Here is a 13,071-nt window from a genome sequence, read left to right on the forward strand (position 1 = left end):
ATTTTGGCCGCAGATGCGAGGCCGCTTCTGCGAAATTTTGGTCGCTTCTGCAACGTTGGCACTGGTCACCTCCTGACCGCTTCTGCGGTGCATTTCGTGCACGAACAATGCCGTTTCTGTGGCAGAGAGACCGCAAATGCGGAGGTCTCACTTCTGCGGCTTCCTTCGCGCTTCTGCGACGTGAAGGTCTGCATATGCGTTCCTCTGCTAGGCAGCCCTATTCCGCAAATGAGAGCTCTGTCTCGCAAATGTGAGTCCACAAGTGCGAAATTATAGTTCGCAGGTGCGAAAAAACTGAACAAAACCCATATAATCGGAAGTTAGCCATTTTTACTCAATTTTGAGTTTTGAGTTTCGGATTTAGGCGATTCCAAAGGGATTTTTCACGATTTCTACTTGGGTAAGTATTCTATATCTGAACATGATTATATTTCATAAATACATGTCAATATTCATCATTTATTTCAGATTTAGATGGAAGAAATTGGGATTTTTATAAAATCTTCCAAAAATATAAAATGAAGATTTGAAAGCCAATTCGATGTCGGAATTTGATAATTTTTATATGGTTGAACTCATATTGGAACGGGTGTTCGGTTTTCATGAGTTTTTACGGGATTCAATGCGTGGGTCCCACTGTCACATTTTAAAATAAATTTCGGATTTTAATCCGGAAAATTAGTAAATTCATATGGAATCAATTCCTACGATTTTTATTGAGTATATTGAATTGTTTATGACTAATTTGAGGATTTAGGACACGAATTCGTGAGGCAAAAGTTTATTGGAATCTTGAGTTGGTTGCAAAACGAGGTAAGTGTCGTAGTTAACCTTGACTTGAGGGAGCAGGACTTATTTGTTTATTTGTTACATGATTTAATGTGTGGGGTACAACGTATATGTGAGGTGATGAGTACTTATGCGTTGTGGTTGAGTCAAAGCATGCGGGTAGGATTTGTTTATTGTGAATAATTACCTATTTAATTAAGATATTCCTGCTTAAGTCATTATTGTTTATTTTATCATTTTTCATGAGATTATTGCCAGTTTAATTATTGTTGAATATTTTGGAAGGTGAGATCGTTATTCTGATATTGAATTGATTGATAAGTATATATCCCCGTATTTTAATACTCTTCCAAATTTATATTATTATTTTCATGGTAAGGAAGAGTGTAAAAGCACGAAGGGTGATGTCGTGCCAATTTCACATTATTATTTATTAAATTATGAAGTGAGGAAGAGAGTTAATGCAAAAAGGGTAATGTCGTGCCATGTTATCAGAGTGTAAAAGCACAAAGGGTGTTGTTGTGCCAGAAGAGAGCTAAAGCACGAAGGATGATGTTGTGCCAAAAGATTGTAAAAGCACAAAGGGTGATCCCGTGCCAATCTTACGATTTATTTATAAATTCATGGGAAGAATGAGAGTAAAAGCACGAAGGGTGGTGCCATGCCATTTTCGTATTATCAGTTATTCATTTATTGTTGATGAATTAATTGGCTGATACGTGACGCTTCTCCTGCTAAAATTTTTATATCATTCCCCTTCTCATGTTCCCTCCCAAATTTATAAATTATTATTTATTGTGTTATTGTTGCTTCGTATTTGTATATACTTGTACAAGTTGTTTACGTACATGTCTTGTAATAAACTCGTCACTACTTCGTCGAGGTTAGGCTCGACACTTACAGAGTACATAGGGTCGGTTGTACTCATACTATACTCTGCACTTTTTGTGCAGATTTTGGAGTTGGTCCCAGCGGCGTACCATAGACTTGCTCGGATTCAGCTACCCAGAGGAGACTTGCGGTAGAACTGCACAACGTCCACAGTTCTAAAGTCCCATTCTATTTTATCTTAGATACGTATTATCTTTCAAACAACTTGAATTTTATTAAGATCTTTATTTGTATTATTGTAGTAGCTCGTGCACTTGTGACACCAGATTCGAGGATGTATTTGGATGATCCGTTTGTTATGGTCTTCCGCACTTTATTTCAATAATGAACTTCTGTTTAATTTAATTTATTTAAAAATGGTGGAAATTATTCTAACGTTTGCTTGCCTAGAAAGTAAAATGTTAGGTGTCATCACGACCCTGAAGGTGGAAATTTTGAGTCGTGACACTTTTATTGCAATATAAGGTGAAAGCATGGATGAACGGAATAATAAATTAAAAAAGATCAGAAGAAATATAGATTGTGTAAAGAAAATATGAAAATCGAATAATTTAACTAGTTGTAATAGATTATACTCTATATTGTTTTTGGTAATAAGTGCGAATATATTACCATAGCAAACCAACAATTTAATACAACCTACAAGCATCCTAGGTTACACTAATATAGCCAAAGGACCTCCCTTATCATCTTTATCCTTCTTCTAATACATTTCAACAGAGAATACTAACAGAAAAAAATCACACTGTATTGTCCCCTGTGCTATCTACAAATATGTTGAAACAAAGAAATACATTTCCGCGCCTTCTTTTTTGTTTGTAAGTCTTACAACCTTGCTATGATCTCCCTTTGTATCTGTGCTACCACGAGATTTGTATTTACATATGTGCCTCTAAAAATCTTCCAATTCCTTGCTTTCCATGTATGGTATATCAGTGCTCCCTAGCTGAGGTCACTTCCTTCTTCATATGCTTCCATTTCCTATTTTCCAACCATTGCAATGTTTGGATCACCCATCTGCTTACTAATTGTATACCTGACCATATGCTAATTTGATCTCTCACTGCTTTAACTCAAGAACACTCCATGAACAAGTGTTTTTGCGTTTTTGATGTTGCACTATCACAGAGTTGACAAATGCCATCTTCAACTGGAATATGCAGCCTTTGTAATCTTTCCTTCGTAAGAAGTCTGTCTTAGTGTTCCAGCCATACTATAAATCTATGCTTTATCATCATTGCCTTGGTCCATATTAAGTCAGCTTCTTTTAATTCGGTTAAGTCTGTTAACATTGCATTATAGCACCTTGTCACAGAATATTCTCCATTGGTAGTTAGTGTATACCTTCCATTCTGATACCACTCTGCCATATTTTTCTTTAGTGCATTTATCTTCCTCTAGTACCAATTGTTATCTTGTGGTGGAGTATACTCCCATATGGTACCATCTTGTTTTATATAAATCCCATGTACCCATTTTACCCATAACATATCTTTTTTGTCATTCAATTGCCACAGTAGCTTACCTACTGAAGCTTCATTCCACTTTCTGTAGCCTTTGATGTTGAGACCACCAAACTTCCTTGGCTTGCACACCTTCTCCCATGCTACCAATGTTATTTTCCTCTTCTCATTTGAATTGCCCCACAGGTAATCTCTGCACCTCTTGTCTACCTCCTTAAGGATACTTTGGGGTAGTATAAAAATAGCTCCCCAAAAGTTGTAAATAGAGAATAACGCTGCATTGATAACCTGCAATCTCCCAGCATAAGATATCTGCCTAGAGTATGCTTTTGTGATTCTGTTTGTGATCCTGTCCACCAACTGGTAACAATCTATTTTACTCCACGTTTTTTTATGTTAGAGGCAATCCAAGGTATCTCATAGGCAGAGTCCCCATGGTGAATCATGCCAGGATCAATATTTCCTCATTCACCTCATCAGTCACCCCGACCAAAAAAATATTTGATTTCTCAGTGTTAGCTTCCAGCCCTGTCACACTACTAAAATGTTCTAATGCTTCCATTACTCTTTGTATTGATGTTTTGTCTCCTTTACAAAAAATTATAAGATAATCTGCAAAGATTAGGTGTGTGAGTTTTAGTGTTTTGCACATAGGGTGGTACTTAAACATTGTACTCATCTTCTTCAACATTCTTGATAGATACTCCATTACAAGAACAAATAATAATGGAGATATGGGATCTCCTTGTCTTAATCCTCACCTCCCCTCAAAATACTCATATCCCTCTCCATTTACTTTCAGAGTGAACTTTGTTGAGGTGATGCATTCCATAATCAAGTTAGTAAAGGATTCAGGAAAACCATATCCCTTCAGCGCTTCATGTATGAAATCCAAACTGATCATATCATATGCTTTCTTTAAATTTATCTTCATTAGGCACCTTGGTGAAGTTTGCCTATTATACTGCCTCATGAGATCATAACATATCAGAATATTATGGACCAATGATCTTCCTTCTACAAAAGCAGCATGGTTGTTAGAGATTACGTGAGTTAGAGCTTTTCTCAATCTCTGGCATATCATCTTAGAGATGCATTTATACAGAACATTATAACAAGAGATGGGCCTGGACTGGCTTGCCAATTGTGGTTCTGCTACCTTGGGTATCAAAGTTATCATAATAGAGTTTATCTGTTTCAGCAATTTCCCTATTCTAAAAACTTGTAATATTGCATTAGTCACACCCTCCCCTATTATATTCCGTACTTTCTTGAAGAAGTCAATACCATAGCCATCTGGACCTGGGCTTTTGTTTATGTTTATACTGAACATAGCCTGCTTAACTTCCTTCCTTGTACACTATTTTATCAGTTCTAGTTGGTGATCCACTGATAAGGTATACCCATTTCTCAGAAAGCTCGTGAAAGCCCTAGTTTTATTCTTCTCCTTCTTCCCTAATAGCTTTTTGTAGAATCTCACAAAGATGTTGGCAATAGTTCAGGTTCTGTTTGCATTCTATTCACCTAATCTGTCAACTGAACAATTGTCTGCTGAAGTTTCCTATGCTTAATGACAAGCTAGAAATACTTTGTGTTGTCATCTCCCAGTTTGATCCAGTTGACTTTGCTTATTTGCTGTAGAAACATCTCAACTAGATATGATGATTTCTTATATCTTTGAAACATGCTTCTCTTATGCTCTTGCAGTTCTTGATCAATTGGATTGTTCTGCAATGCTAGTTGTGCTGAAACTAAGGCCTCTTTGTCCTCTGCAACTTCAGTTAAAATGTTTATGAAATGTTGTCTATTCAACTCCTTCAAACTTTGCTTGAGTAGCTTCAATTTCTTCACCACATGTAACATGATACATCCTTCAAAATGTTCTTGCCAGATTACTTCTACTCTTGGTATGAAATCAGGATGGTTTGCCCATGCATTACAATACTTGAAAGGTCTACTAGCATGTCTCTCATTTCTGATTTGCTCAATCTTCACTGGGCAGTGATCGCTGATCCCCTATAGGAGATGAACAACTACAAAGTCAGGCATTTGATGCAACCACCTATCATTCACAAACATCCAATCAATTTCAGAATATACCCTGCTATTACCATGACTATCACTCCATGTATATTTACTCCCTTTTGGTGGTAGCTCTAATACCCCGCAAGCATCCACACATTGTTGGATCTCCACCACTTCATATACTGACACTTGATTCCCCCCAGCCCTATCATTCATATTTAGAATTGAGTTGAAATCTCCCATTATTATCCATGGTTCATTAATTCCTTGCTTGGCAGCTTCAAAGTAGTTCTATAACCCTCTCCTTTCCTCTTTAGTGTTATAAGCATACACTATTATTACCATATAACATAGCTTCAATGTGTCCTACCGTACTCTGTATGTTATGGCTTGAGCATTACTAATCACCCGATCCACCTTGAAATAGTCAGGTCTCCATACCACCAAAATTCTGCCATCCAGGAAATTTTTTATTAACTATTGCTTCAACTTTATTTACTTTAACCTTGATTTCAAGTAGACCAAGTAAGCCTATTTTCTTTGTATTGCAAAGGATATTTACATCCTTTTGCTTATTAGGGCCATTAAGGCCCCTAAATATTCCAGCTTAACATCTTATCCATTCCCTGAAAGGGGTATTTGAGTATCCCCTTCATTCCTAGCATGCTTATCCTGATGATGTCCATCTTCTCCATCTTTAGTAAGTACTTGAAATGGAGTCCTCATTTGCACTTGTTGCACTTGCCTAGAACTTTGTTTTTGATTGTCCAAAGGAGTTACCCAACCTAGTTGTTGTGATGTCTTCTGCCCCTGCCCAAGTATTTTGGTTTTGGTTGCTTGCACCTCATTTGGCTTGGTGTTTTCTTTGTATGGTTGGACCTTTTTGGTTATATGAGCTTCTTTGATACCTTTTTCCTTCACCTTTTCTTTACCCTTTCCTTCTGTCATTGTTTCCTCCTGCTGCATTCCCAGGTTGTGGTTCCTTCTTCATGCATTCCTCCTCCTTGTGCCCATATTTTTTTGCAGCATTTATAAAGTATAGGTTGTCAGTCATAGTGTACCCGTTGTTTCACCAAACATCCCCTTTCATTACGAAATGCAATTTTCTCTGGAAGTGGTGTATCAATATTCACTTCAACTAATAAGCAAGCAAAGTTCAATCGCAACTTCTTCTCCGTTTGTTTGTCCACCATCAATGGTTTTCCAATCAAGCTCCCAATTTTACTAAGCCCCTTGGGGATTCAATATTTAAAATCAAGTCTCGGCAACTTGGCCCATATAAGAATTGTTTGCATCTCTTTCCTGGTGAACTCCATATTAGCATTCCATGCTTTGACAATATATTCTCTATATTATTTAGGTTAACTATTGAAACTCAAAAGTCAAAATCATGTACATTTTTTGGAGTTTTTTCCTCGAAAAAAATTCCACTAGTATGTAATGTTTTTGAGATATACGTGCGCTCTAGTTAACTGAGATAATGGACGGTTTGGAAGATGATGTTGGCTTAAGCGCAATTTATAAATGCAAGTTATAAAATGCATTACTAATAAAAAATGTCAACTTATAATCGTTTGTGGAATGCGATTTCTAAAACACATTTGAGGAATGTGACTAATATATCACTTTTGAGTAAATATGGCTCATAAATCATTATTGGATATACGACTTATAAATTGATAATGCGACTTAAATGAGACTTATAAATTGTATATACCGTAATAGTAAAATGTGACTTATAAAGTGCAATTACTATAACTCGTTCGAAATACAAATTATAAGTCGCATCGGTAAATGCGACCTATATGAAGGCGACTTCTACACATAAATTTTACAAATCGTAAGGGATTAGCGACTGAGAACAGAAAATGGAGAACTCAGCTCATAGATTGAGGCGAGAGAGGAGAGAGAGCGATGGGCGGAAAAGCATCGGCGTTGTTTGTAGCTCGAAGAGTGGCGCAGAAGGATAGAGTTCGGATCCTCTATTGACTTTTCTTCTTTAATTTATGGAAAAAATTGCAAGTTGTGTCAAACTATCAAGGCAAGTGGACCGTAATCCTCGTGCTTTAATTTGATTTGTATGCCAATCAATTTCCTCATCTTTATTGCCCTTGAGCTTCCGCAATTCACTTGTCTTCTTTTGTTCTTGTCTTTTTAAAGTTGGCCTGTGTATTCCTCAATGAGATTACATTGCAATAATGTGTAATAATACACCACATAAAGGGGGGGGGGGGATTTGGATAAGTATTTCCTGAATATTTCACGAAAGCTAATTTAAAACAGAAGAGAACAAAATTATTTAGAAGAAAGTAATTATGTTTTCTCGATATATTAAACATTCTCTCATTCCAATTTCTGTGACATTATCTGTTGAAAAAAGAAGCTTTTATATAGCCACACATATGTTTGAATTCTTGCATTTGCTGTGAAGATTGTTCTGTGAAGTTAATGCCAAGATACTTGTGGAATCTGTCAAGTCTAGAAGTTGAGAATTTTCCGTGATTGCTATGGTAATAACAACAACAAACCCAGTATATTCCCACATGTGGGGTTTGGGGAGAGTAATCTAGTAAAGTTAGGGAGTTTGTTTCCAATAGACCCTCGGCTCAGAGGAGTCAGAGGAGGAGGAGGAGGAGGAGGAGATAGGAAAGTACGTGTGTGCTACTAGTACTAGTGGTAAGAAAGGGGGAAACTCTCAATTATGTACTAACCTTCTACCCTAATACTCGACCTCCACACCCTCAACGTGATTACTATGTCATGGAATTGAATTTGATTCAGAAAAGCTTCTTAAAGAAATTTTCAAATTAATTTCAGTTAAAAGCAATATGGTTTGAAATTAGTAGGAGTATTATTTTTACATCCACTTATCTAATCAGTATACATTTAATTGAGGAGAGGGCGAAAATCCACCAAGAAGAAGTGAGAGAGAAACCTAGTATAGTATTTCTTTTTATTTTTTCAAAAATTGCTAGTAGGTAGTCGAGAGTAATAGTGTTAGTCGTTTTTTTACCTGTTGTTCTTTTAGTTTCGATTTTTTACTATCTTGTTGTTGTTACCTCTTGGTGCTATGGTTTTCTTTTTCCGTGAGCCAAAGGTCTGCGTACACACTACCCTCTCCAGACCCCACTTGTGGGATTGCACCGGGTTTGTTGTTGTTTCAAAAATGAAATTTGATTTTTCTTTTTATCTGCTGGTTTATTATGATTCTGCAATAGATAATGCATGCTATTGTTTAGGTTGTGGTCAGGAAAAAATTGGTGATATCTAAGCTTCACTAGAAAACAATAAACTCCTATTCACTTAGTTCTGAAGTCTTAAACCATATGAAAGAGCATATATAAATGGAGTAACTTGAGCAACTACACAAATCAAGTTTCCAAATCCCTTTAAAGCAGTCTGTTTACAAGTGCATAGTAACTGCATGGAGAAGCATATTTTCTTATTGATTCTTCTCTTTCTATTTCAATATTACTCCGTTTTTATATCGGCTGCTTCCTCAAATGAAACAGACCAACAAGCTCTACTAGCTTTCCAGAAACTTGTTACAAGTCCCAGTTCTTTTTTGGCCAAGAACTGGACGAAGAATACTTCTTTTTGCTCTTGGTTTGGTGTCACTTGCAGTTCAAAAAGGCAAAGAGTTGTGGCCTTGACTCTTCCTAATTTGCAACTTCAAGGAACAATTTCCCCATCATTGGCCAATTTGTCGTTTCTCGGAGAGCTCAATCTTAGGAACAACTTCTTCTATGGACGCATACCCGATGACATTGGCCACTTACCTCGCTTGCGAGTGATTGATATTCAAGACAATCAACTCCAAGGAAGTATTCCAACAAGTCTATTTCAACACCAAAAAGTTCAAACAGTATCATTGGCTTTAAATAAACTCAGTGGTGAAATGTGGAAGGGGCCATGGTATGTACCAGAACTCAGAGTCTTAAATCTCTTTAACAATAGCTTCACAGGTATAATTCCTCCTTCTATTGGAAATTCTACAAAATTGATGAACTTAAGTTTGTCTGGGAATGGAATTAACGGCAACATTCCAAAGGAGATTGGTAATCTGAGCCAACTTGCAGTGTTGTCCTTGAATGATAATCAATTAACAGGTTCCATTCCTGCAGCACTGTTTAATATCTCCTCATTAATTATCATATCTCTAGCAAGAAATAGCCTTTCGGGTCCTCTCTTGCCTGATGAAGGGAAGATTTTGTCAAATTTAGAGTTTTTAGGTGTATCTTACAATCAAATTTCTGGTCGCATTCCTTCCAACATTTGCCAACTTGCCGAGCTGAAAATTTCGTCCATATCTTTCAACAACATAAATGGAGAAATACCCAGAAATATTGGTTGTTTAGCCAATCTCGAGGAGTTCTATATTGGTAATAATCCAACAAGTGGGACTATTCCTGCATCATTGGGCAATATTTCCACTCTGCAAAATCTTAATGCTGCAAACAATAGCCTACAGGGGCCAATTCCTCCAGAATTAGGGAAGCTATCCAATTTGAGGCAATTAGGCTTTGATCTAAATCATAATCTTATTGGTCAAATTCCAGATGCTATTTTCAATATATCTTCTTTGGAACTCATTGGTTTCAGTTTCAGCAACCTCTCGGGAAGAATTCCAGACACTACAGGTCGTCGTCTTCCAAACCTCAGAGGAATTTACTTGTCATACAATCAGCTTGAAGGGGAAATTCCTCCGTATATCACAAATGCTTCCAAACTTAACACACTGGCGCTAGAAATGAACCTTCTCACTGGCACTATTCCTACAAATTTGGGGAATCGTCGTGAGCTGCGAGGATTATTCCTATTTGGTAATCAACTTAACAATGAACCAAGTGAATATGAGCTACAATTCTTAAATTCATTGGTGGACTGTAGGATGTTGCAATATCTAGCAGTGGGTTCCAATCTGTTGAATGGCATTCTGCCCAGTACTATTGGGAATCTTTCATCTACTATTGAAATATTTCATATAGCAGATGCACACATCAATGGTCTCATCCCCAAAGGTATAGGCAACATGAGCGAACTAACGAAACTAAACTTTCAAGATAACAACTTAATTGGGAGTATTCCTTATGAGGTTGGTAGGCTTAAAAAACTCCAAGGGCTATATTTAAGTAACAATAAATTACAAGAGCATATTCTAGATGTAGTATGTGATTTATCTAATTTGGTTGTATTATATTTGCATGAAAATGAGCTATCTGGGGTGATTCCAGAATGCATAGGAAATCTTAGCATGCTACAACAGCTTGATTTGGCGTCTAACAATTTTTTATCAAAGCTTCCTTTGAGCCTTTTGGAAAATGAGTAGTCTTCTCACACTAAACATGTCACGAACTTCCATACAAGGAGAAGTTCCACCAGATATTGGAGAACTGAAGGCCATTGTAGCAATAGATATTTCTGGCAACCACTTTTCAGGCATGATACCAAGTAGAATAGGGGATCTCGAGAACATGCAGTATCTTTCCCTATTAAACAACTCCTTTTTGGGCTTAATTCTATTATCCTTTTCGAGCTTGATAAGCTTGGTATTCCTGGAATTGTCTTTAAATGCCTTGTCTGGTAGTATTCCTAAGTCATTGGAAAACCTATCACACCTTGCAAGTTTCAATGTTTCATTTAATGATTTAGAAGGTGAAATACCCAGTGGTGGTGTGTTTGCAAATTCCACTTCACAATCTTTCCTAGGGAACAGAGGTCTATGTGGAATGCAAGTACTGGGGGTTTCTGCTTGCACAATCGCTAATTCTGGACAACAATCAAGGTTTAAGAAGCTTGTGCTATACTTTTATAATATTCTTGTTGGCTTCAATTTGGATAATGAAACGACAGAAGACAAATTGGCTAAAGATGTGGAAAAGGTACCAGAGATCAGGACTTATCAATTGGTTTCTTATCTCGAGATTCAACGAGCAACAAATAATTTTGATGGATCAAATATAATTGGCGTGGGAGGTTCTGGATCTGTATACAAAGGGACATTGTCTAGTGGAACTGTGGTGGCAATAAAGGTTCTTGATTTGCAAAACGAGGAAGTATGCAAAAGGTTTGATACTGAATGTGAAGTGATGAGAAATGTTCGGTACAAAAATCTTGTCCCGGTGATTACTACTTGTTCTAGTGAATACATAAGAGCCTTTGTTCTGCAATATATGTCCAATGGAAGTCTTGATAGTTGGTTTTACAAAGAAGATCGCCACTTGAACCTTCTTCAAAGAGTCACCATAATGCATGATGTGGCTTTGGCAGTTGAATACCTACATCACGGTCATCACACCCCCATAGTACATTGTGACCTAAAGCCAGCCAACAACGTTCTTTTGGATGAAGAAATGGTGGCATATGTTAGTGATTTTGGCATCTCCAAAATTTTGGCTGTAAGCAAGTCCATGGCTCATACCGAGACATTAGGCACTCTTGGTTATATTGCACCAGGTATACTAGTTTCGTTCTTTGATTTTCTCTTATTAAAATTAAGCCCTTCGAATTCTAGAAATAAATAAACAGCAAGTTTTTGTTAGTGCAGAATTATTGTTATAATTGTAATGATTTATTTTATTTATTTTCATTCTTTTAAGAATATGGCTCGGAGGGAATAGTGTCTACTAGTGGTGATGTTTACAGCTATGGCATCATGTTGATGGAGGTTCTGGCAAAAAGAAGGCCAACAGATGAAGAGATATTCAATGAAAATCTTGGCTTAAGGGAGTGGATAAAACAAGCATTTTCAGGGACAATGATGGAAGTTGTGGATGCCAATCTTTTTCTTGAGGAAGAACAGGTCAATTCTAAAAGTGAAATTTGCATAGCATCCATTATACAATTGGCTTTGGACTGCACAAACGAAAGGCCAGAATCAAGGATATCCATGAAAGATGTAGTCAAGAGGCTTCACAAAATCAAGAACACATTTTTGGCAACATAGAAGTTAGCATCTCTTAAGGTGGTGTGCTTTCTGAGCTGCAAGTTAATATGTTGCTTTTTGTTTACCTGATTTCTTTAATATTTCTGAGTAGAGGGTCTATTGGAAACATCTTCTCTATATTTACTAGGTAAGGTTACACTACCCTCTCGAGATCCCACTTGTGTGAATATACTGTGTTTGTTATTGTTGTTGTTGTTGTTGTTGTTTATTTCTTTAATATAGTCGTCCGTACTACTTGGTGTCATGTACTGTTTGTACTTTTGAGTGTTGAATTCCCTCATGTTGTAAATTTCATATTTGAGTGGTTTTGAACCTATTTTACCTTTTTATAGTAATTATGGTTTGAATGCTTGAACCTGAATTAAATCAAGAAATATTATGAATGTGTTTAGCTGCACTGTTTGGCTTTCTGTTTGCAAGCTTGGAAATATCTTTTCCACCTCTTATCGCCTCTAATACTTAATAGATTACTAAGCACGGGCCCAACAATCCAAACTTTGACTAAGTTTGTTTTCCACTTGTTAATTTGTTCTTTGTTATAATTTACTGTTGTATTTTAAATTCAATTAACCTAACTAATTGTTTTAGCTTTTTACTCCCAGAGGAATAAAAATAATCATAGGAACATATATGTATTTCTATTGTCAACTTTTTAGAACATTAAGATAAGATAAAGAAAGATAAGATACATGAAAGGGAGGAAATAAACATGTCTATCAATGGCAACCAATTCTAATTTTTTTTTAAAAAAAATTCTCAAAAGAAGTAAAATGCTTGAATTAATAATGTGAATTTTGTGTACTCATTCTTGGTTCTAACTCTCTTTCTTTTAGATACCTAATTTAATTATGATGTTTTAATAAATTTTGTTATTTCAGTTTGTTGCTTCATAGATGTTATAAAAGTTTCAACCTTAGATATTTGGAAGATTCACTCTCATTTCTATGTATTTTAAAA

General features: G+C 36.4%; 2 protein-coding genes across 2 annotated transcripts; one reads left to right on the forward strand and one right to left on the reverse strand.

The window, feature by feature from the left end:
- Positions 1-4,721: 4,721 nt before the first annotated feature.
- On the reverse strand, positions 4,722-5,411 carry LOC142177030 (uncharacterized). Its single transcript, XM_075245489.1, has 2 exons — positions 5,244-5,411; positions 4,722-5,159 (listed from the first exon to the last, which is right to left on the reverse strand). The coding sequence occupies exons 1-2, from the start codon at positions 5,409-5,411 to the stop codon at positions 4,722-4,724; spliced, it is 606 nt and encodes a 201-aa protein (XP_075101590.1).
- A 3,057-nt stretch (positions 5,412-8,468) lies between these two features.
- LOC107787691 (uncharacterized) lies at positions 8,469-12,428 on the forward strand. Its single transcript, XM_016609292.2, is given in 3 exon segments — positions 8,469-10,482; positions 10,484-11,624; positions 11,768-12,428. Coding segments are annotated over 3 exon segments (3,378 nt in total). The 5' UTR covers positions 8,469-8,592; the 3' UTR covers positions 12,115-12,428.
- Positions 12,429-13,071: the final 643 nt, after the last annotated feature.

This window comes from Nicotiana tabacum, chromosome 23 (assembly GCF_000715075.1).
Source record: "Nicotiana tabacum cultivar K326 chromosome 23, ASM71507v2, whole genome shotgun sequence".
Classification (NCBI taxonomy): domain Eukaryota; kingdom Viridiplantae; phylum Streptophyta; class Magnoliopsida; order Solanales; family Solanaceae; genus Nicotiana; species Nicotiana tabacum.